Raw genomic sequence first — 23,841 nt, 5'->3', positions numbered from 1 at the left:
ACACCCAAACAATTCAAAACAGACCTCATGAACCACGTAAATCACAGGCTTCAAAATGGGCTCTTCCCCACGGATAAAGGAAACATCCTACTAACTCCGCTACCGAAAGATGCTAAGAAGAACACAATGGACTTAACCAACTACCGCCCAGTAGCATCTATCCCACTCATAACCAAACTCATGGAAGGCATAGTGACGAAACAACTCACTGAATACCTAAATAAACACTCAATCCTGCACGAATCTCAATCAGGATTTCGGACAAACCACAGCGCAGAAACTGTTCTAGTAGCCGCAATGAATTCATTCAAACAAGCAATCGCAACTGGTAACAACATACTCGTCCTACAATTCGACATGTCCAGTGCCTTCGACATGGTTAATCATGAAATACTATTACATATACTAGAATACTTCGGAGTAGGAGGCACAGTAATCAAATGGTTTAAAGGATTCCTAACCACAAGATCATACCAAGTAACAACAAACGCGGACAGATCACCCCCATGGACACCCGAATGTGCAGTACCCCAAGGATTCCCCCCATCACCAACCTTATTCAACCTAATGATGATACCGTTAGCCAAACTGCTAGCCATTCAAAACCTCAATCCTTACATATTTGCAGACGATGTCACTATCTACATCTCGTTCAGACATGATCTAAATGAAATCACCAACGAGATCAACCAAAGCCTTCAAATCATGCACACCTGGGCGGATGCATTCCAACTAAAACTTAACGCAGAAAAAATACAATGTCTTGTACTCACCTCCCAACATAACACAAAACACTTCTCTACCATAATCACACCATACTGCTCTCTTCCAGTCTCACAAAACCTGAAATTCTCGAGTTACTATTGATCGAAACCTCACTCTCGATACCCACGTGAAGAACACGACGAAAAAGATGTTCCACACCATGTGGAAACTCAAAAGAGTAAAACCATTCTTTCCGAGATACGTCTTCCGCACCCTGGTACAGTCAATGGTAATAAGCCATCTGGATTACTGCAACGCACTATATGCGGGCTGCAAAGAACAAACTATTAAAAAACTCCAAACAGCCCAGAACACTGCCGCCAGACTCATATTTGGAAAAACTAAATATGAAAGTGCAACACCCCTATGAGAGAAACTGCACTGGCTTCCACTTAAAGAACGCATTGCGTTCAAATATGTACGATTGTACACAAAATTATTCATGCAGACGCCCCGATCTACATGCTGAACCTAGTGGGCCTACCTCCCAGAAACGCCACAAGAACATCCCACAAATTTCTCAATTTGAATTTCCCCAGCTGTAAAGGACTAAAATACAAGCTGATGCATGCCACTACCTTCTCCTACATGAGCACGCAAATATGGAATGCTCTACCCACAGACCTGAAATCAATTGTCGAACAAATAACTTTCGCAAATCTCTGAAGACATACTTCTTCAACAAGGCCTACAACGAGAGCCAACAGCTTCACTAATTCACTTTCCCAACCCAACCAGTTAGGAAAATCCACTTCTACTATCACCCGCCTAATCACTTCCTCTTTTCTTCCCTACTTATCTCTACACACTACTAACTGTATCTGATATTCTGTAATGACAATGTCATAACAAAACTATGTAAGCCACATTGAGCCTGCAAATAGGTGGGATAATGTGGGATACAAATGCAATAAATAATAATAATAATAATAACAATAATGCTGGGCCACTAGCATTGAATATCCAGGTCTCATTGGACATGTGCAGGTCACTGGGAGTATGCAGATCCCAGCCAATATTCTGCACTCCCAGCTGAATATAAGCAAAAACCATATAAAGGGATATCAAAGGAAGCCCTCCTCTCAACCAATAACTGTGCCCCCACCTACCCCCCCATCCAACAACAGTGACCCCTCCTGAACCTCTGAAATCAACAACAGTGCTCCTTCCTGCCCTCCTCCAACCAACAGCAGTGTCCCCTCCTGAAGTCCCCCCCCCCCCCCCCCACACCTGTAGGCCCCTGGCCTATCTTACTAACCTTGATGGTTCAGCAGGGTAGTGAGTGATCCCCTTTCTCTCAGGTGAATGGCAGTTCTGGCCTCAAAATGGCTGCCTTGACCTCTAGGCCCAGGGGGCCTACAGGTGGGGGATTTCAGGAGGGGGCCCTGTTGTTAGTTGGAGAGTGCCAGGAGGAAGCACATTTTTGATGGTGGGGTCCAGAAGGGGACTCTTGATTGAGAGGGGGATCCAGGAAGGGGGGCCAGCTCATATTCAGGGGGTGGAAGAGAGGGGAGGCCAGATACAGCTTCAGGCCTATACAAGGAAGTTATGCAGGTACTGGTTGATGTTCAGCCCGACACCCGCATAGTTAAGTGACCAAAGATTGGACAGCTATTTGTGCAGTCCTATCTGGTTGCTTAGCTTTGTGGGCACCAGCACTGAATATTGCTGGCACTCACATACCTCCACTCTCCTCCCCGATTCTACCTCTGAAATGCCTTTTCACTGCTTGGCTGTAGTGTATGTGGTTGGAGCAGATATTGAGTGGCACTGCCTGGTTAAGTTCCACTGAGTATTAGCAGCCAGTCCACTGAGCGTGATTTAAGTGGGCAGAAGCCTCGTCTGCCCCCAAATCACTTTGAATATTGGCCTCCATAGAGAATGATGACAGACAAAGAAAATGGGTCAGATTCAGTAAATGGTGCTCAAAGGTAGGTGCCATTATCATCTGCGCTAAGCTAGTATTCTGTAAAGGACACTCTACGCTGAGCAACCTTTACAGAATACTAGCTTAGTGCGCATTTTCCCTGGGATTCAACATATTGCTCCTTAACTTCCGTGTGGAAATCGAAGCATATTCTATAACAGTGCACGTAGCTTAATTGGTTAACTAGCTAATCAGCGCTGTCAACTGGATGTTAACAAGCAATTATCAATACTAATTGGCATTAAGATTTACACGCACCACTCGCTAAGCGTATTCTGTAACGTAGTGCGCTTAAATTCTAAGTCACATAGTTGAAAAGGGAGCGCGGCCGTGGGGCAGGGCATGGGCATTTCTAAAATACATGCACCTTGTTATAGAATACCCCGCTCTGTACCTAATTTAGGCGTTGGGATTTACACCAAGTAAAACATGGCGTAAATGGCTGCGACTAAATTTTGTCATGTGGAGAGGTGCTCGGCATGCGGAAATTTAAGCCGATTCAATAAAATATAGGCGTGATTTAGACAATGCGCCTAAGCATACTTTTTTTCCACGTGGAATTTTCAGGTGCCATATAGAGAATCCAGCCCTTTGCACCTAACTTTGGTGCGAGCAGTTAGGTGAACAAACACAAGTATTCTATAACAAGGGACCACCACCTGACCTGCCCATGCCCCTCCCATGGCCACACCCCCCTTTTGAGTTGCAACCTATGAAACATAGGCATGCATGTTATAGAATAGAGCGTAGGACAAATCAGCATGTAACTCCTAATTACTGCCAATTAAATGCTTGTTAACACCAATTATGATTGTTTGCACTTAATTAGCTAACTAGTTTATACGTGGATCTGGGATCCACCCCATCCCAACTTTGGGCAACTTATAGAGAAACCAGAAAATATGGCTAGTCAATCTGCTCTTCCTCACCAACTAGTGAACACTACAATCCCTTCCTCTCCTTAGAGATCCTCTGTGCTAGTCCCATGCTTTCTTGAATTCAGATACTGTCCATGGCTCCACCTCCTCTGGGAGGCCATTCCATATGCCCAATACCCAGGGCCGGCATTAGGGGCAAACAGGCACTTGCCCTGGGCCCCCACACTGCAAGGGGCCCTCAAACCTGCCTCAAGCTGAAGAAGGCATAGGTTGAAGACCAGCTTTGGGGCCCCCTCCCCAGTTTCTGGCCTGAGCACCTGAATGTGTAACAGCAACCCTGCCAATACCCTTTCTATACAGAAACATTTTGTCAGAATACTCCTGAGTCTACCACTTTAATCCTCATCCTATGACCCCTAGTTCCAGAGCTTCCTTTCAGATGACAGACTCGCCTCTTTTGTGCATTTATGCCACAGAAGTATTTAAATGTCTCTCTCATATCTCCCCTTGCCTTCTTTTCTTCCTAACTATACATATTTGGGTCTATATTCAAAGCAATTTAACTAGCCAGAAAGGGCTTCTGGCAGTTACAGCGCTTGCTTTGGGGCTAACTGGTCATTTTCCAGCAGCACTTAACTATTAGAACTGCTGGAAATGTTCTGTTAGCGCCTATCTCAAAACTGGCTATTTGGGGGCGTTTCAGGGGCGGAGTCTGGACAACCAGCCAAGATAACCACATAAATAGGTCTGCATATAAATCAGTCCTATCCTCATGCGGCGCCCCATAGCCAGTTAAGTGCTGAATATTACACTTTCCCAGCTCTACAAACCTGGAAATCAATGCCCGGACCTGGCCTTGACCTGGAATTCAGTTTCTGGACATAACGCCAACGGCAGTCAGCAAAATGTTGAGCGCTGCCAGCTGAATATCAACCCCATGAGATCATAAAGTTCGTTCCCATATGCTTTATGATTAAGACTAATGATTATTTTAGAGCCACTCTTAGGACTGACTGCACTGTTCCCTCTAAGCTGAGCGTGAGTCCTCCACCTACAGTCCTGCCAGTGGGGGGGTTCTGTTTCCACCATCACTTTTTCAATAGTGAGACAGGCAAGCCCTGCAGGACTCCAGAGAGCCTGCCTGCTCCTAGTGATTGAAAATACAATATTGATGTACCGCGGCCCCCTACTGGCAGCAGTGCTGTTGGAGGACTTCCGCTCAGCTTAGAGAGACCAGTGACTGACTCCATTCTGTTTATATCTGCTGCTTTAGAAAGCTCACAAAGAATATTTAAGCTCAGAGAGGGCTATGTCATGTCCAACTAGTGGACTGTGTTGGGGCTGGATCTTGGGTCTCAGAGGTTTCCTTTTCTGTGCTTTCACCATGTCTTAATTTCAGAATACTGGCAGATCAGATTTATGTCATGGACAAACACTCCCTCTTGCCTTCCCTAGAACCTTCTTGAGGCTGCTGTTTCCACTTCTGAAATGCATTCTGACAATGATACAGACCTGCCCCACCTCACTCACCTGGTGCAGGTAGGTGTCTCTGCAGCTCGCCGCTTCCGCTGACTCTTCTGTGATGTCTCACGGCGGTAGGATGGCAAGAGTGTCAGGATCAGATGTGGCATTTTGGAGCTGAGGTCCTGCTTCCACTTAGCCTAGGGAAATCCATGATGAGTCCATCATCAAGGCCTAGAGAGCACACAAGGATTACTGGCCTAGCTAAAACTCAGAGAGAAGAGGCCCTCAGTTCTTCAGGTTGTGCTCTAGAAGATCTGCATTTTTGATAGCTTGTGTAAGGAGATCTGACTTTCCCTAGGGTTGTGGTCATTGTTGGCATAAGGCATCCCAGCCATGACATGAAATTACAGGTACTTCCTTGTCGAAAAATCTGTTCCAGATTGATCTAATGCAGGGATTCTCGACTCTGTCCGTGGGACACACCCAGCCCACCTGGTTTCGTGAGATAAATTTGCAGGCACTGCCTCCATTATATGCAAATCTATCTCATGAATATTTATTCTGGGTATCCTGAAAACCTGACTGCCTGGGTGTGTCCCAAGGACTGGGCTGTGAATCCCTGATCTAATGTTTCCTCCATGGCCACATGGCAGGAGATAATCACTGGAAATCCATGTCTTGTACCCTACTGTCAATATACATATAGCATGGGGCACTTCCTGCACTTCCAGTTCCCTTCCTGATCCATTGTATTCATAAACTGAGCCTCCAGTTTTCCTTCCTCCCCCATCTTAGTAACAAATTAAATCTCCTATTCCCTACCCATCCCATCATATGCACAAATTGAACCTCTAGTTTCCCTTTCCTTCTCGTCATACTGACAAACTGAGTCCTTATTTCTCTTCCTGTTCCATCATCATAAATCTATCCTCCAGTTTTCCATCCCATTGTACCCACAAATCAAGCCTCCAATCCCCTTTCTATTCTCTCATACCACAAACTGAACCTCAAATTCCCTTTCCTGTCCCATTGTACACACAAATAATCTCCAATTTCCTCTTTCCTGCTGCACTCACAAATTGAGCCTCTAGTTTCCCCTCCCCTCCCCTTACACTCACAAATCAGTCCTCCAGTTCCCCTTTCCTTCCAGTCATACTGACAAATTGAGTCCCTTATGCCTCTTCCTGTTTCATTGTAAACACAAATTGAGCCTCCAGTTCTCCCAATTCCATCTACCAGTAGTTCCCAAACCTGGTCCTAGAGGCACCCGAGCCAGTTAGATTTTCAGGATACCCACAATGAATATTCATGAGAGAGATTTGCATGCACTGCCTCCACTGAATGCAAATCTCTCTCATGAATATTCATTGTAGATTTCTTGAAACCTGACTGGCTGGGGTGCCTTCAGGGACCAGGTTTGGGAACCACTGTCATATACCCATACATTCACCTTCCAGTTTCACTTCTCATTCCATCATACCCACAAAGCAAGCCTCCTGTTCCCCTTTCCATCCCATTGTACCCACAAATTGAACCTCCAATCCCCCTTTCTGTTCTTTTCCGGAAGTTTATACCCTGCCCAATTTCTTACTGATTCTGAGCAGTTTACAACCATGAAATCAACCCAATAATAAAAATCGCTATAAAATAAAATTAAACTTCATAATATTTAGAAAATAAAACTATTTTCAGAAAAGAACATAAGATACATCTGTTGTGGAAGATTATTCCAGGTTTTTGACCTCCTGAAATGTAAAAGATTTATCCAAAACATGCTTAAAACGAATGTTTAATTTAAACTAAAAAAAAAAAGTGAGGTTGAAAAATGCGATTGACGTCTTACTGCAGTATAAGTAATAATTTGTGTAAAATGATATGAACCCAGACTCTTAAGCATCTTATAAATGAAACTATCAGTTTTAAATTCAACACATGCTTGAAATGGCAGCCAATGAAGCTGAATCATCAATTTGCTGGATCTAAATATCAATTTAGCAGCAGTTTTCTGTAATAGAAAATTCTATGTTGTAATCTAGCAGAAATTCAAATAATCAAGCTGCGGTTAGAGTAAGAGCTTGAACTAAGACCCTAAAATGCTGCATATCAAACAGTGACCTAATAGAACATAACTGACTGTCTTAATCGAAATTTACTTGATTCTAACTAAGGTAACAGTGTATCAAGGATCACTCCTATTACCCTGGACACAGTTTCTATTGGGAGAAGCTCCCCTGAAATTCAAATAATAGTATAGGGATAGAAACTAAGGCTCAAACCATAAATTGAGCCTCCAGCAGTTCTGTCCGTCCCATCGTACCTACAAATCGGGCCTCCAGTTCTTCACTTTTGTTGGGAACAATGTTGTTACTGGAGGAGATGTAAGTGCAGCAGGGACAGTGAACGCTGATCTTGAACCCCAAGTTCCTGTCTAAAGATATAAAACAGAAAACAAGAAAACTGAGATATGGAGAATAAAGGGGAAAAGTGTTTAAAAAAAGAAGAGAGTAAGCAGAAGATGTAAGGCAAGATCATAAGAAACAGGGAGAAGAAGAAGGGGTGAGGCGGGAACCAGTGAGACAGGGAGAGGAGGAAGGGGCGAAATAGAAAATAGTGAAGTGGGGAGAGGAGGAAAGGGTGAGACAGAAGCCAGTGAAGAAGGGAAAGGAAGATGGCATGAGACAGTGTCCTGTGAGGCAGGAAGAGGAGAAAGGTATGAGACAGTATTTATTTATTTATTGCATTTGTAACCCACATTTTCCCACCTCTTTGCAGGCTCAATGTGGCTTACATTTCATCATGAATAGTGGAGGTACATAAGAAAATAGATATTTAGTATTGCAGGATCTTTGGTACATGATAATAATAGAGCATGATAGTAATATAGCAAGTAAATATCATAGTATTATATATAATATATTATATATATATATATATATATATTATATATATACTAGTAAAAGAAGCCTGTTTCAGAGCAAATGAAACGGGCGCTAGCAAGGTTTTCTTCGCCAACACCCCCCCTCCCTCCCTGGCCAACCCCTTCGTTGTTCTGGCATTGCTCCGCCCCCAACGTCATAACGTTTGACACAAGGGCGGGGCCCGGAGCGATTTCCCACCCCCTGCCTCCTTGCCTCCCTCCCTGCCAACCCCTTCATTGTTCTGCCATTGCTCCGCCCTCGAGGGCGGGGCCCAGAGCGATTCCCTCCCTCCCTCCCTGCTAACCCCTTCGTTGTTCTGCCATTGTTCCGCCCTCGAGGGCGGGGCCCGGAGCAATTTCCCACCCCCCCCCCGCCTCCCTGCCTCCCTCCCTGCCAACCCCTTCGTTGTTCTGCCATTTCTCCGCCCTCGAGGGCGGGGCCCGGAGCAATTTTGGTGGCTTCACCACCACGAACCTTTAAACCTTTTTGAAGGAAGTCAGAGCTTGGCTTCACTGACGTCAGTGTCCTCAGCACGTTGAGGGTGAGTTTTATTATAGTAGATATTTATTATATATATTATTTATATATAATATAATATATTATATATAATAGTATTATAATATAGCAAGTAAATATCATAGTAAGTATCCTGTGAGGAACTTCTGAAGAAGTCAGAAGCACAGCGAGTGATAACTTTCTGTAATAGCAATCACACATTTCATCTCAGGAATCTGGATTTTGTACTGGTCACAGTTCAGGGTCTGCCCTGAATTAACACCTGAATGACACAGTCTGTCATTTAGATGTGTGAAAAGTAATTTGTTTAATATAACGACTTAAATAACGTAAAGACAAGCCCAGTTTGTAACGCCTCAAATCTGGTAATCCAAGGCCACCCTCACTCCATGACCCCTGCAACATACTCAGCGGAAGCTTTGCTTTCTTTCCTCCCAACAGAAACGTCTAATTGCCTTTCTAAACAAATTCAGGTCTCCCTTAGTTAGATAAACTGGCAGCATTTGCATCAGATAAACCCGTCTGGGGAATTCCACCATTCTAAACAACTGGATCCGCCCACTAAGTGACAATGGCAAAGACATCCATGCACGCAACCTCTCCGTTGTAGCCTTCAACAATCTAGAGACATTCAGATGGTACAACTCTGAAACCCGCATGGTTAAATGTAACCCCAGATATTTAAAAGATCCCTGCGCCCAGCGAAGCGGGGAACTCCGATCCCCACTCCTGCCTTATACTATCCACAGAAGGTATCGCAAGAGACTTAGAGGGGCATAATTGAACAAAAACGTCTATCTCCATGGGCGTTTATCTCCGAGAACGGGTCCATGAAGGGGCGGACCGAACCGTATTTTCGACAAAAAATAGACTTCCATGTTTTATTCGACAATTTGTGAGCTGGGCGTTTTTGTTTTCAGTGATAATGGAAATGAAGCGCCCAGCTCAAAAAACGAATAAATCCAAGGCATTTGTTCGTGGGAGGGGCCAGGAGTCGTAGTTGCACTGGTCCCCCTCACATGCCAGGACACCAACCGGGCACCCTAGGGGCACTTTTACAAAAACAAAAAAAAAGGTAAAAGAGCTCCCAGGTGCATAGCACCCTTCCCTTGGGTGTTGAGCCCCCCAAACCCCCCTCAAAACCACCGCCCACAAGTCTACACCATTACCATAGCCCTAAGGGGTGAAGGGGGGCACCTACATGTGGGGTACAGTGAGTTTGGGGGGCGGTTTGGAGGGCTCCCATTTACCAGCACAAGTGTAACAGGTGGGGAGGGGGGATGGGCCTGGGTCCACCTGCCTGAAGTCCACTGCACCCCCTAATAACTGCTCCAGTGACCTGCATACTGCTGCCAGGGAGGTGGGTAATGACATTTGAGGGTGAAAATAAAAAGTTGTGAAACGGCATATTTTGTGGTGGGAGGGGGTTTGTGAACACTGGGGGATCAGGGGAGGTCATCCCCCGATTCCCTCCAGTTGGTCATCTGGTCATTTTCCCCCCCAAACCCACCTCCCCGCTCCCCCTGTTTTCTATTTCTGTTGATGGCTCTCTCATTCTCCCTGTCTCCTCAGCTCGAAACCTTGGGGTCATCTTTGACTTTCTCTCTCCTTCTCTGCTCATATCCAGCAGATTGCCAAGACCTGTCGTTCTTTCTTTACAACATCCGTAAAATCCGCCCCCTTTCTTTCCGAGAACTCTACCAAAAACCCTCATCCACACCCTTGTCACCTCTCGTTTAGACTACTGCAATCTGCTTCTTGCTGGCCTCACTTAGTCACCTCTCCCCTCTCCAGTGGTTCAAAACTCTGCTGCCCATCTCGTCTTCCACCAGGGTCGCTTTACTCATACTACCCCTCTCCTCAAGACCCTTCACTGGCTCCCTATCCGTTTTCGCATCCTGTTCAAACTTCTTCTACTAACCTATAAATGTACTCACTCTGCTGCTCCCAGTATCTCTCCACACTCGTCCTTCCCTACACCCCTTCCTGTGCACTCCGCTCCATGGATAAATCCTTCTATCTGTTCCCATCTCCACTACTGCCAACTCCAGACTTCGCGCCTTCTGTCTCGCTGCACCTACGCCTGGAATAAACTTCCTGGCCCCTACGTCTTGCCCCATCCTGGCCACCTTTAAATCTAGACTGAAAACCCACCTCTTTAACATTGTCTTTTGGACTCTAAACCACTTGTAACCACTTGCCTCCACCTACCCTCCTCTCTTCCTTCCCGTTCACATTAATGATTTGATTTTGCTTACTTTATTATTTTTTGTCTATTAGATAGTAAGCTCTTGAGCAGGGACTGTCTTTCTTCTATGTTTGTGCAGCGCTGCGTATGCTTTGTAGCGCTATAGAAATCCTAAATAGTAGTAGTAGTAGTAGTAATTTAGGGCACTTTTTGGGGCCCTTATTCGTGGAAAAACAGGGTCCAGGAAAAGTGCCCTAAATTTTCGCTAAAACACATATTTTTCTTCCATTATCGGCGAAAGGCGCCCATCTCTGATCACCCGATAACCACGCCCCAGTTCCGCCTTCACCACGCCTTCGACACGCCCCCATCAACTTTGTCCGCATCCGCGACGGAGTGCAGTTGAAAACGTCCAAATTCGGCTTTCAATTATACCGCTTTATTCGTTTTTGCGAGATAAACGTCTATCTCCCGATTTGGGTCGCAATATAGGCGTTTTTCTTTTCAATTATAAGCTGGTTAGTGTAATTAAGCCGAAACCCCGCAAAGTCTCCAAATTCCCGAAAAGTTCCAATAGAGCGGGCGAAGAGGTACGTGGCTCAGTAAGATGTACCAGCAAATCATCTGCAAAAGCGAAAGGAGAAATTCCGAGCTCCGATTGGTACTTCCCTTAATCTTCAGGATGGTGTCTCCATTTCACGAATTAAGGGATCCAGAGACAAAACAAACAATAGCGGGGATAGGGGAAGCCCTGCCTAGTCCCTCTGTAAATCCGAAAGGACTCCGAACACTCTCCATTCACCCACACATATGCCCGCGGCTCAAATACAAACCTGTATGTCCTCTATAAAAAACTTGTCAAAAACCATAGTGCCTTAACACTGCAAACATGAAGGACCAGTTCACTCTGTTCGAACGCCTTCTCGCGTCAAAACTGACTAAGAGTGAGGAGAGGCGTCTCTGAGTCACAACTTCTAAAGATGTTAAAATAGATCTAACATTTTTAACCCGCGGTCCGCCCCTTCACAAACCCCACCTGGGACACATCAACCAATGACGGGAGAAACCATTGCCAACCTGTTAGCAGGACCTTGGCATATAACTTCGCGTCAACACTGAGAAAAGAAATAGGCCTATAAGACTCCGGCTCTACCACGTTCTTTTCCCACTTTGGGTATCACAACAATCTGGGCCACTTAAAAATTATCTGGGATTGATTGAGTGAGCACCCATTGAATTGAACAAAGATATTAACGGCATTTTGACCTTATCAAAAAATTGTTTGTAAAATTCTACCCTACACCTGTCTGGTCCCAGAGTCTTATGTGATGCACTCTGTTGCAGGGCCAGCATTAAATCTCCCTCAGTAAAGGGCATATATATATATTTTTTGTTACATTTGTACCCCGCGTTTTCCCACTCATGGCAGGCTCAATGCGGCTTACATGGGGCAATGGGAGGGTTAAGTGCCTTGCCCAGAGTCACAAGGAGCTGCCTGTGCCTGAAGTGGGAATTGAACTCAGTTCCTCAGTTCCCCAGGACCAAAGTCCACCACCCTAACCACTAGGCCACTCCTCTACTCCTCTGCCTCCGCTGACAAGCGGAGAGCTGAGGCAAGTCCAGATTGTCCAAATACATATCACCGTCCAATTCTACTTCCAGATCAACAGCATATAACGCCTTGTAGAACTGACCAAACATATCTGCGATATCCCGATCTGTTCTTACCATTCGACCGTCCTTTGCCTTCAACTGCAACACCCGGTGAACACCCCCCTTTTTGTGCACCATCCTAGCCAACAAACTTCCCGCCTTATTGACATACTGAAACAAGCGATACTTATAATATGCTTGGGTCTTAACCGCTCTCTGATGTAATAATTCGTTCAACTCTTTCTGTGCCCCTAGCAGGCCTCCTTATTTCCCAAAGTAGGAGAACGCCCATATTCTCTCCTCAGCCTCTGCACCAAAGCCCCCAAATGGAAAATTGCCCCATCTTTCGCTCTCAGGCGTTGCGCTGATAAGAAATGATGTCCCCGTGCAACATAGCCTTTGCTGTTTCCCAAAAAAAGGGCTGGCTGATCCACATGCCCTCCATTATGATACACATAATCTTCCCATCTCTCTTCCAGATAGGCTTGAAATCTCGAGTCACCGCCCAAGCTCCAGAGAATAACGCCATATTTTACTGCTCGGACCTCTCGCCTTATCAACCAAAAGCAGCCAACCAGAGCGTGATCAGATACCGCATAAGGCCCCATCTCCGCCTTTTGCACCTGAGAAAATAGGGATCTGGATACAAACAAATAGTCAATTCGGGATTGAGAGCCATGTGCCCGTGAGAGATGAGTGAAATCCTTTTCAGATGGGTGTAGCATCCTCCACACATCTATCAGCTCCAGAGCTTTACACAATGACGATAGTGCCCTACAACCTCCCCCCGAACTCCGGACACCCAGATTAGAACGATCCATTAGAGGGTCAAACACTAAATTAAAATCTCCTCCTAAAATTATTCGCCCCCCCCCCCCCCCCCCCCCCCCCCCCCCCACCCGTGTGCGGAGACAGTCCTCCAATCAGGGCCTGAAAGAAACTACCATTGAACACATTAGGGGACAGAGTTCAGAGTACAGGAGCGCAGATGCCGGGATGCCGCAGAGGACAGGGAGAAGATGTGGGGGTAGATGAAAAAAAACTCTTATGTTCTTAAAAAATATCCCTGGTTTGGGGGGGACACGTGCAAATGCAAATGCCTAAATTCACACGCAGAGTACTATTATTTTATAATTACGCACATAATTCAAAACCCCTCTGATCCACCCCAAAACGCCCATGACCCTCCCATTTCTGCATCCACTTTTTCAGGCCGTGTGTAAATTTTAAGCGCAGATCCCATGCCTAAATTTACGCGTGTAAGTCTCAATTAAATCTAATTAGTGCCACTAACTGCTTGTTATGTTTAAATGTTTTTTATTGATGACAAACAGAAAGCATAAATTCTTCATTAAAAGACAATTTCCACAGCCGTGTACATTTCTCCATATTAAGCCATTCTAACAAATCCATTATACAGTCATCAAGTTTTTATTTATTCTCCCCCCTCCTCCCCCCTCTCAACTGTAGAAATTTATACGTCAACACTTTACTGAGGAACGTCCAAGTTAACAACACCCTCTCACATTTCAAATGCACAAGAAATCAGTTTTAAACCAACAAACCAATAAACAGGTGATCTAAACGGTAGCGTACAGCCATCAAACTTGTTTATCAGGCCTTCCCCTCCATCCCCTCCCCACTCTCTATTTACATCTTCTCATAGGTAGTACATTAGATCATAGTTCCCCTTCAACTACTGTATCCTCCAATCCCTCGTCCTCCCTCCAACTATGCCCCTCCCCCCTCAACCCATACTTCCAACCAGGTTACCTATATTCGACTAAATATATACCCTCCATCCTTATGAGTCCACACTTGCTCCCTCCCCCTCCTCCCTTCCCATTCCTGTTTGCATGTCCCCCCTCTGACTCCCTCTGGCCCCTTCCAATATCCCATGGTAATCTATTCAGTATTTGACTACGTTGCTCTTGGCGATATCTGTATTTATATATTTCCCCCATATAGTTAAAAAAACTCTTTTGCCTTTTTGGTGTCAGTCGCGCCCCTCTCGCTTCCCAGAGCATCAGTTGATGTACCCTATTCCTCCAGTACCAGTGAGAAGGAGGCATGTCCAGCACCCAGTGACCAAGGATACACTTCTTCCCCACTATGCATGCTTTACTCAGAAACAATTGGTCCCCTCGTGCATCCACCCCCCACCGTCCAGGAATACCTAACAGCATTTTATCAAATGTGATGACTATTGGATGATCTAGAACTCCACTGAGGTATCTACCCAATCCCCACCAAAAGCCTTTAATGTATCTACATTGCCATAGGCAATGTGTCAACGTAGCTCCAACCTGCTTACACTTGAGGCAGGCATCAGTAGTAGTTACTTTTGCATGAAAAGCCCTTCTAGGGGAAAAATAGGCTCTATAAAGGATTCTATACTGACATTCTTGCATTTCTGCATTGTGAACCACCCTCGTTATTCCCAACAACGATTGCCTTATAAGCTTCTCAGGAATTTGGCACTGTGCTTCAACACTCCATTTGTCCGCCACCTCTAGCACTTGCCTCTCCGGACGCCCTTTCTCTAGCTCTTTACAGAACCAGGATACTGAGGTCTGTCCCAGTGCATCTCCCTCTAAAAAGTCCTTGAGCTGTCTCCCAAATCGAGGGAGCAGACCTTCTTTGGGCAAACTACGCACATAATGTGACAATTGTCGATAAGCCAACATCGCCGCCATTCCCCCTGAGCATCGTTGCTGAAAGTCCACCCAAAAGATCAAGGTGCCATCCTCCTGCATGACACTTTCTAACAATTCCACTCCTTGTTCCTGCAATCTACGGAACACTGCATTATCTCTCCCAGGCTGGAACTCATCATTCCCCGCCAACGGAAGTAGTATACTAGTGGTGGGATCCTGGCCCCATCGTTGTAACAAGTCCCTCCACACATGCCAAAGAGGCCCCAACAATAAACTATCTCTGATTCTTCCAGGCAGTTTCCCTTTCTTTGGGACATGTAATAAGTAATTCAAATGCCATGGATGGAAGTACGCTCGCTCCATCCCCACGTCCGTAAAAGCAGATGTGCCCATAATCCAGTCTCGCAGATGTCTCAAAAGACATGCCTGATTATACACCCGCATATCTGGGAGTCCTAACCCCCCCTTACTCCAGTGCCCCACTAAATATTGCCATTTCATCTTCGATTTCCTACCTGCCCAACAGAATTTTACCACTAACCTCCGAAGCGCCACCACATCACGGTTCAACAATCTTAATGGCAGAGCCTGCATAACAAATAGCCAACGTGGAAACACTATCATGCGGAATAGTTGTATCCGTCCCATCAAAGACAAAGGAAGCATCGACCATCGAGCTAGCTGTTCTTTAGTCTCTTTCAACAACTTAGTTATATTTAGTTCGTAGATCCGCCTTGTGTCCATTGGAAGCTGTATTCCCAGATATCTAAAAGATCCCTGTGCCCATCTCAAGGGGAAGCCGTCAGCCCATTCTCGTTTAAGCTCAGCATTGCTAGTTAACGCTTCTGACTTTTGAAGATTGAGCCGAAACCCTGAGAAGTTCCCATATTCCTCTAAACTTTCCATGAGAAATGGCAAAGAGTGCCTAGGCTCTGTAAGTAACACCAAGAGATCATCAGCAAATGCAGCTGTCTTAAAGTTATAGTCCTGCACCCTCACTCCTCGAATGTCTCCATTGTTTTGGATCTCTCTCATTAAAGGGTCTAACGCCAAGATAAAAAGAAGTGGTGAAAGTGGACAACCCTGCCTCGTACCCCTCCTGATTGGAAACCATTCAGATCTCATGCCATTCGCAAATATCTGCGCTTTCGGGTCTGTATACAGCACTTTGACCGCCTGCGCAAAAGGGCCCATTATACCATATGCCGTCAACACTGCAAACAAATAGGTCCAATCCACGCGGTCGAACGCTTTCTCTGCGTCAAAGCTCACTAGCAATGCCGGGACCTGTTCCATTCGTACCCTTTCTAGTGCCACCCAAATTCTCCTCATATTCTTAGCTATCACCCTCCCACAGGTAAAACCTACCTGAGAGTCCATGATCAGTGATGGTAAATATCTCGCTAAGCGGTTCGCCAATATCTTTGCTAGATATTTTAACTCTGCATTCAACAGAGAAATTGGCCTGTACGAGTCAGGTCGATCAGTTGGCTTACCTGGCTTTGGTAGCACGCTAATCTGTGCTCTATTTAAGTGCACTGGCAGCTGCCCCTGCCGTATGGCCACATTAAACACCTCTGTAAGGACCGGGCTGATTTCAGTGTTAAGAATTTTGTAGAATTCATTCCTCATGCCATCCGGCCCCGGCGCTTTCCCTAGCTTACTCCATTTAATCACTAGCTCTACCTCCTCATCAGCTATTGGTGCATTCAACACTTCTACCTCCTCTTCAGAAACTTGTGGGAGATCTATGCTGCATAGATAAGCCTCACTAGGCCGCACTAGGTCCTCCTGCTGTGTATATAAGTTGCTGAAAAATCTCCCAATATTCCCACTATGCCGGTATCACTATGCACCCGTTCTCCTGTGGCAGCCCTCATTGTAAGTATTTTTTAACCCCAAGCTTCCTGTTAGCCATCCTCGCCAGGAATCTCCCACTTTATTAGCGAATCTATATAGCTGATATTTGTAATATATATTCGCTTTCTGCATCCTCTCCTGCAAAAGTTCATTTAAGGCTTGCTGCGCCTCCAGCAACTGTTTTCCGAATTCTCAGGTTATGATCCTGGCTATACCTCTTCCGTAAAGTTATCACCCGCCTTTCCAGTCGAAACACCTCTCTGTTTCCGAGCCCTCCTTTGAAGGCGAGATAAGAGATGGTTTCCCCCCGTAGAACCGTTTTTAGCAGTCTCCCAAAAAAGAACTGGATCCTCCCTATGCTGGGCGTTATTAATACTATAATCCCTCCATTTCTCTACCAAATAAGGTATATATTGGTTATCCCGATATAAATGAGCGGGGAAACGCCATGTCCCCATTACACCCTTCTCCTCTTCTATCCAGACTCGCAGTCGTACCCAAGCATGATCTGAGATCATTATTGGACCTATCTGAATTTCCTCCACTTTGGTCAGTAACTCTCGCGTAGTCAGTATATAATCTATTCTGGACAGTGTGTTATGAGCTCTGGAGAGGTGTGTATAGTCCTTTTCTATCGGGTGTAAGGTTCTCCATACATCCACCAACTCCAAAGTGTCACTCAACCTAACAAGGCCCCTCTCCTTCCTGGCCAATTCCTTCCCTGTTGGTGCAGATCTATCCCAAACTGGATCCATGACATCGTTCATATCACCTCCCACCACCATTGGTATATCTCCCATCGCTAGAATTTCCTAGTAAGTTGTGCAAGAATTGTTTATCATAATTGTTGGGAGCATAAATATTACAGAGTAATAGTGGTTGTCGTTCCACAATCACTGAGGCTAGGACATACCTCCCTCCAGGATCCGCTACCACCCCTTTCACCTCCACATAAGATTTTTCCTAATTAAGATCACCACTCCTCCCTTTTTCCCCTCTGCTGGCGCATCATATAGTTCACCCACCCACCAAGTTTTCAGCTTCATATGCTCTTCCCTCGTGAGGTGTGTTTCTTGCAAAAATGCTATAGACACCTTATTGTCATTCAACGCCTTTAAGATTCTTTGTCTCTTAACTGGGGAGTGTATACCCCTACATTCCATGTCATTATCTGTATTGAAGTCATGTCACTCCTCTTGCAGTACTTAGGCTTTCCACCAACTGACTTCTAGTATGCTTTGTATACCAAGAGAGTGTCCCAGCCCCCACCCTCTCAGCCAGTCGCTTCCCATACCTCACTCTCCCTCGGACTCCCCACACCTTCATACTCAAAGTTTTTACTGTAAAACAACATGCAAACAGACCCCCCCCCCCCCCCCCCCCGCTTCCCATGCCACCCTCCCCCTCCCTTACTGCCCAACCCTCCCCACCCCTCCCCCTCCCCCCTCTTATACCCCTTCTCATTCCCTTTATGCCTCTAGGCACGACTTCCTGTTTTACCAAGGCTAGGGTGCCCATCTTATCATTGATGACCACTACCTGTCATCTGTCCTCTGCAACAATATGGTCAGCAGGATCTCTATTTGTGTGTGAAGTCCACTATAGGAGTCCAGTTCTCAGGGGCCAGCTGGGTTATATCCATGTTCTCTCGACTCTTCGAATCTTCACTGTCTATGCTCCACAAGTTGAAATTCTCCGCTTCTGACAAAAGCTGTCACCAGTGATTGGTCAAACCACCACCACTAATGTGTGATAATATGCTGCTTCTCCCAGTTTAAGGATCTCCAAAGCCGCTTTCTTTGCTCTATATGTCTTTGCTTCCGCTTTAACTGGGGAAACTTCAAATGTATTTATACTCCTCCCCAGCAGCCATAAAGTTCCTAATGCAAGACTCCTTCACACTTCAGGCGACCTCTTGCGCTCTCTGATTATCAGCTTGCCCCTGTACCAGCAAAGCACCCAAATCCTGCTTTCTTTCAACTGTCTCCCACTGCAGCTTTAACTTTTATAACAACAAACTGAGTGAACTTTGTCCATACCAGCCATCTGATCACCATGGGAGCTGCCACTCACCATAGGCCCTCTTCGTACTCTCCTTCGCCATGTCCCTTGGCCAGCATCGTATCCACATATGTAGTCGCCTCCTCTACCTTTTCAAAAAACACCGCTTTCCCATTGTCGAGCAGCTTAAGTTTCGCTGGGTACAAAAGACTGAATCGGTATTTTAACCCAAAGAGTTTAGAACATAGTGGCGCGAAGCTTTTCCGCGCCGCTGACACTGTGGTGGAGTAATCCTGGAAACATAAAATTTTGTTCCCTTTATAATCCAGGTGTTTACCTGCACGCAACCTTGCAAGATGAGTGACTTGTGTGCATAATTAAGAATTCGGCAGATTACGGACTCTTCGGTCTTCCCATATCATCTCTCCTCTGGCCAAGTCTATATGCCCGTTCTATGCGCAATGTGGTCTCCAGCTCCTCATTTCCCAGCGCTTCTGGCAGCCATTTTTCAAGAAAAGTGCAGAGAGACCCGCTCAGGCAGCAGTTTCTGGCAGCCCCACGAGGCGGAGGTTTGTTCCTCCTGGACCGATTTTCCAAATCTTCCAGCTTCCCCTCCACCGCCGTGAGGCGCGCCTGTAAACGCGGCTGCTCTTCCGCCACTTTGCGAATGTCATCCTCTGCCTGCCCTACGCGCTGCTGAACCGCCTGAAGCTCATTAAACAACTTGGTATGCTGCTCAGTCAGTCCGTCCAGTTTTTCTAGAATCAATTGCAGCTTGACCCCCACCGCTTGCTCAACTGCCGCCCTCACCTCTTCTGAAAGCTCTGCTGCCCATGGCGAGTTTGGTGATGGCGACGGTGGCGCGGCCCTATCCGCCATTTTGTGGTCCGCGGCGCGGGTCTTATCTTTTGACTCTTTACGAGCTTGCTTGGATGCCATCCGCAGCGTCTCCGTCTCCCCCCGCTTCTTAAGTTGATGCCGAACACTTTCTCTCTCTGTCTTTGCACTCCATGACAGGTTTAAGGTTCTACGAGCGCTGATTTATGAAGGCACCCCGGAGCAGCTCCGTTCTGCGTCTTCACTGCTCCATGCCTCCACCGGAAGTCCTTCCTAACTGCTTGTTAAAAAGACAATTATTGGTACTAATTGGCTCATTATTCTATTACATTACATGTGCAAATCAGGGGCATGCCTACATTTTTGGTGACTTTTTTAGAATCAGGGGGTTAATATGCAGTTAACGCATGCCAAACATATAAAATGCGTTACATCTTTTTGTGTTCTTTTGCCTAATAGCATGTGGTACCTCACATGATATTTTTTAAAACTATTTTTAGGAGGGTCATGTCATGGCTGGAGAATGGATGTTCCCACATAATCCACTTAGCACATTAGGATTGGGTGGTGGGGGGGAATGGGGAATGGGACTTATATACCGCCTTTCTGTGGTTTTTCCAACTACATTCAAAGCGGTTTACTATTATATACAGGTGCTATTTGTACCTGGGACAATGGAGGGTTAAGTGCTTCTTGTCTTCCCACCCAAACCACTTCTCCCTCTCCCGTCACTCTCTATCTCAGTTGACAACACCCTCATCCTTCCGTCTCATCTGCCCGCAACCTTCAACTCCTCCCTTCATAGGCGGGTCGGTAGCCCAACTGTTGGGGGAGGCTAAAAGGGGGGGGGGGTGGGGGGGGGGGCCAGGGGCGGGGCTTACATCCATAATTGTCTGACAACACACAGAAAAAAAAAAAAGGTAAAATAAATAATCACAATTAATACCTTTTATTAAATTTAGATATTAGATATGTATCATATGTCAAAGAATAAAGTGGTTGCTCAAAGCATATACTAACCACAATCGCTCAACTGCAAAACACTAGCACAACTTTGTGCAAAAACACACTCAGAACCTTACTGTGGCCATAAATATTACACTGGGCAGACCCTAATACACCAATATACCACCATACAGAAAATGCAGACCATCACAATATGAACAAGGGATCATAATATCATAATTCTCATGTAGAGCCACAAAACACCCTTTTACAGGAGCGACCACTCCCCCTGCGCCCCACCTAGCTATGCCACTCTGCGTCTATCTTGCCCCCAAATTCAGCATCTCCATTTTCTGTATCTTTATCTTCAGAGATACAACATCTCCCCTTTCGGTGTCCCTATCTTTCCTTGTCCAGCATAGTTATGTCTATATCCTTCTCTACATGTCCAACATCATCCCTTTCCCTATATCACCCCTCTGTCTCAAACCCTTCCCATGTCCAGTATCATCCCTGTGTATCCCTGTTCCTAGCAACCCCCCCCCCCCCTCCATGTCCAGAATCTTCAGTATCCTTACCCTGTGCTCGCTCCCTATGTTCATATGCCCATCTCCAGTATTCTCTCTCTAACCATATCCTTCCTCCATGTCCCTATCCTTAAGCTCTAACATATCCAGCAACTCTCCTGTCTCCTTACGCGTTTGAGGGAAAGCTTCCTTAAGTTAAACGCTGGGAGGAGCGGGAGAGAGATAGGTTAGAGAGAGACAGGGGGCGGGGCTGAGCTACAGAGAAGACTTACTGCAAATAGCCCGGTCCTCAGGAGCAGCAAAGAATCAGCTGGCAGGAAACGCTCCTGATAGGCTCCTGATCACAAGGCAGGAGGAGTCCAGAACCTGAGGAGCCAATCCAGACCCTAGGAGGCGGAGCCAGCCAGACGAGCCTGATGTAGGCCGAAACCAGCCTACACATGCCACGCGAGGCTCAGCCCCAAGTGCCAAACAACTCCAACGTGAAGCCTCAGCATGCTGCAGCCAACTGTAGAGCGCTGCGCTTGCCAACCCGCGGCGCAGCCGCGTGCAAAAACCAGGTGAGGGATTTGACAGAGAGAGAACGCTTGCTTGGGGCTTGCGGCTGGGGAGGGCTTAGCCTCCCCAAGCCTCTTATTACCGGGTGCCTATGCTCCCTTTCCTTCTCTGCGCACATCCAGCAGATAGCCAAGACCTGTCGCTTCTTCCTCTATAACATCAGCAAAATCGCCCTTTCCTCTCTGATCATACCACCCGAACTCTCATCCACTCTCTCATTACCTCTCGCCTTGATTTCTGCAACCTACTCCTCACTGGCCTCCCACTTAACCATCTATCCCCTCTTCAGTCCGTTCAGAACTCTGCTGCACGTCTTATCTTCCGCCTGGACTGATATACTCATATCACCCCTCTCCTCAAGTCACTTCACTGGCTTCCAGTCAGGTACCGCATACAGTTCAAGCTTCTCCTGCTCACCTACAAATGCACCCAATCTGCAGCCCCCCCCCCCCTACCTCTCTACCCTCATTTCCCCTTACGTTCCTACCCGTAACCTCCGCTCTCAAGACAAATCACTCCTTTCAGTACCCTTCTCCATCACCGCCAACTCCAGGCTCCGCCCTTTCTGCCTCGCCTCACCCCATACTTGGAATAAACTCCCTGAGCCCATACGCCAGGCCCCCTCCCTGCCCATCTTCAAATCCTTGCTCAAAGCCCACCTCTTCAATGTCGCCTTCGGCACCTAACCACTATACCTCTATTCAGGAAACCTAGACTGCCCCAACTTGACATTTCGACCTTTAGCTCCATTGAGCAGGGACTGTCCTTTTTTGTTAATTTGTACAGCGCTGCATAACCCTAGTAGCGCTCTAGAAATAAGTAGTAGTAGTAGTAAGTGACTTGCCCAGAGTCACAAGGAGCTGCAGTGGGAATTGAACCCAGTTCCCCAGGATCAGAGTCCGCTGCACTAACCACTAGGCTACTCCTCCACTCCACATGCTAACGGAATAACACAGGGTTACAGCTGGAGCACTTAGGACTAGATTCAGTAAATAGTGCCCAAATGTGTGCTGAGCTGTTAGGGGCTCATTTTTGAAAGCGATAAAACGTCCAAAAAGTGTCATAAAGCACCAGTTGCATGGATTTCTTCTCAAAACGTCTAAGTCGGTATTTTCAAGACCTATTTTACAGACGTTTATCTATGCATTTCATCTGCAATGCGTCCAAATCAGAAGGGGGGATGTTAGGGGCGTTTTGAAGGTAGTGTTGGGCGTGGTTAGGGTGGGCTTAGGGCGTGCCTAACACTTGGATGTTTTACAGCCATAACGGAACAAAAGAAAAACGTATAGGGCGAAAACATTTTGGTCTAGACCTGTTTTCAGAATGAATAAGGCACAACAAGGTGCCCTACATGACCAGATGACCACTGGAGGGAATCTGGGATGACTCCCCTCTTTACTCTCCAAGTGGTGACTGATCACCTCCCACCCCCCAAAATGAAAATAAAAATAGTACTCACCAGCCTCTATGAGAACCTCAGATGTTATTGCCAGGTCCATTAGAGTAGCATGCAGGTCTCTGGAGTAGTCCAGTGGTCAGTGCAGTACTCTATAGACAGGTGGACCCAGGCCCATACCTCCCCCTACCTGTTACACTTGTGGTGGAAACTGTGAACCCTCCAAAACTCACCAGAAACCCAATGTACCCACATATAGGTGCCTCCTTCACCCATAAGAGCTATTGTAGTGGTGTACAGTGGGGGATAGTGGGTTTTGAGTGGGTTTTGGAGGGCTCAGCAGACAAGATAAAGGAGCAACGGTGAGATGTGTACCTGGGAGCATTTATTTGACGTCCACTGCAGTGCCCCCTACGCTGCCCCATTGCTCTCCTGGAATGTCTGTGCTTGATTTTCTACATTTTTCACTTGTACTTTTTTTTTTCCGAAAAAAGCCTAAAAAAAATAAACGTGAAGAGCTCAAAACTTTGTTGCAAATGGTATTTTTGAGAAAAAAAGATAGATGTTTTGGGTTTCATAAATGGACATATTTTCTATTTGGATTTGAGAAATTTAGTGCAAAACGTCCAAAGTCCGACTTAGACATTATATTGAAAATGCCCCTCCTATTGTACAAAAGGCGCTCCAACTTTGGGCTTGAGGATTTACACCATGTAAATCCTTGCATGTACATTAGGCATGGATCCCTTAA

The 23,841-nt window shown here is 46.2% G+C and overlaps 1 protein-coding gene across 1 annotated transcript in view; it reads right to left on the bottom strand.

Annotated features, from left to right (window-relative positions):
* LOC115480969 (transforming growth factor beta-2 proprotein-like) overlaps positions 1-23,841 on the bottom strand; it is a 47,961-nt gene that overhangs the window by 2,952 nt on the left and 21,168 nt on the right. The window contains exons 4-5 of the mRNA XM_030219954.1: positions 7,356-7,462; positions 5,101-5,231 (exon numbers count right to left, since the gene is read on the bottom strand). Of these exons, the coding sequence (XP_030075814.1) occupies positions 5,101-5,231; positions 7,356-7,462 (238 nt within the window). The remainder of the gene's footprint in view (positions 1-5,100; positions 5,232-7,355; positions 7,463-23,841) is intronic.

This window comes from Microcaecilia unicolor, chromosome 11 (assembly GCF_901765095.1).
Source record: "Microcaecilia unicolor chromosome 11, aMicUni1.1, whole genome shotgun sequence".
In the NCBI taxonomy this organism is placed as follows: domain Eukaryota; kingdom Metazoa; phylum Chordata; class Amphibia; order Gymnophiona; family Siphonopidae; genus Microcaecilia; species Microcaecilia unicolor.
Note: the sequence above shows the minus strand (reverse complement) of the source record. Positions and strands in the feature narration are given on the sequence as shown.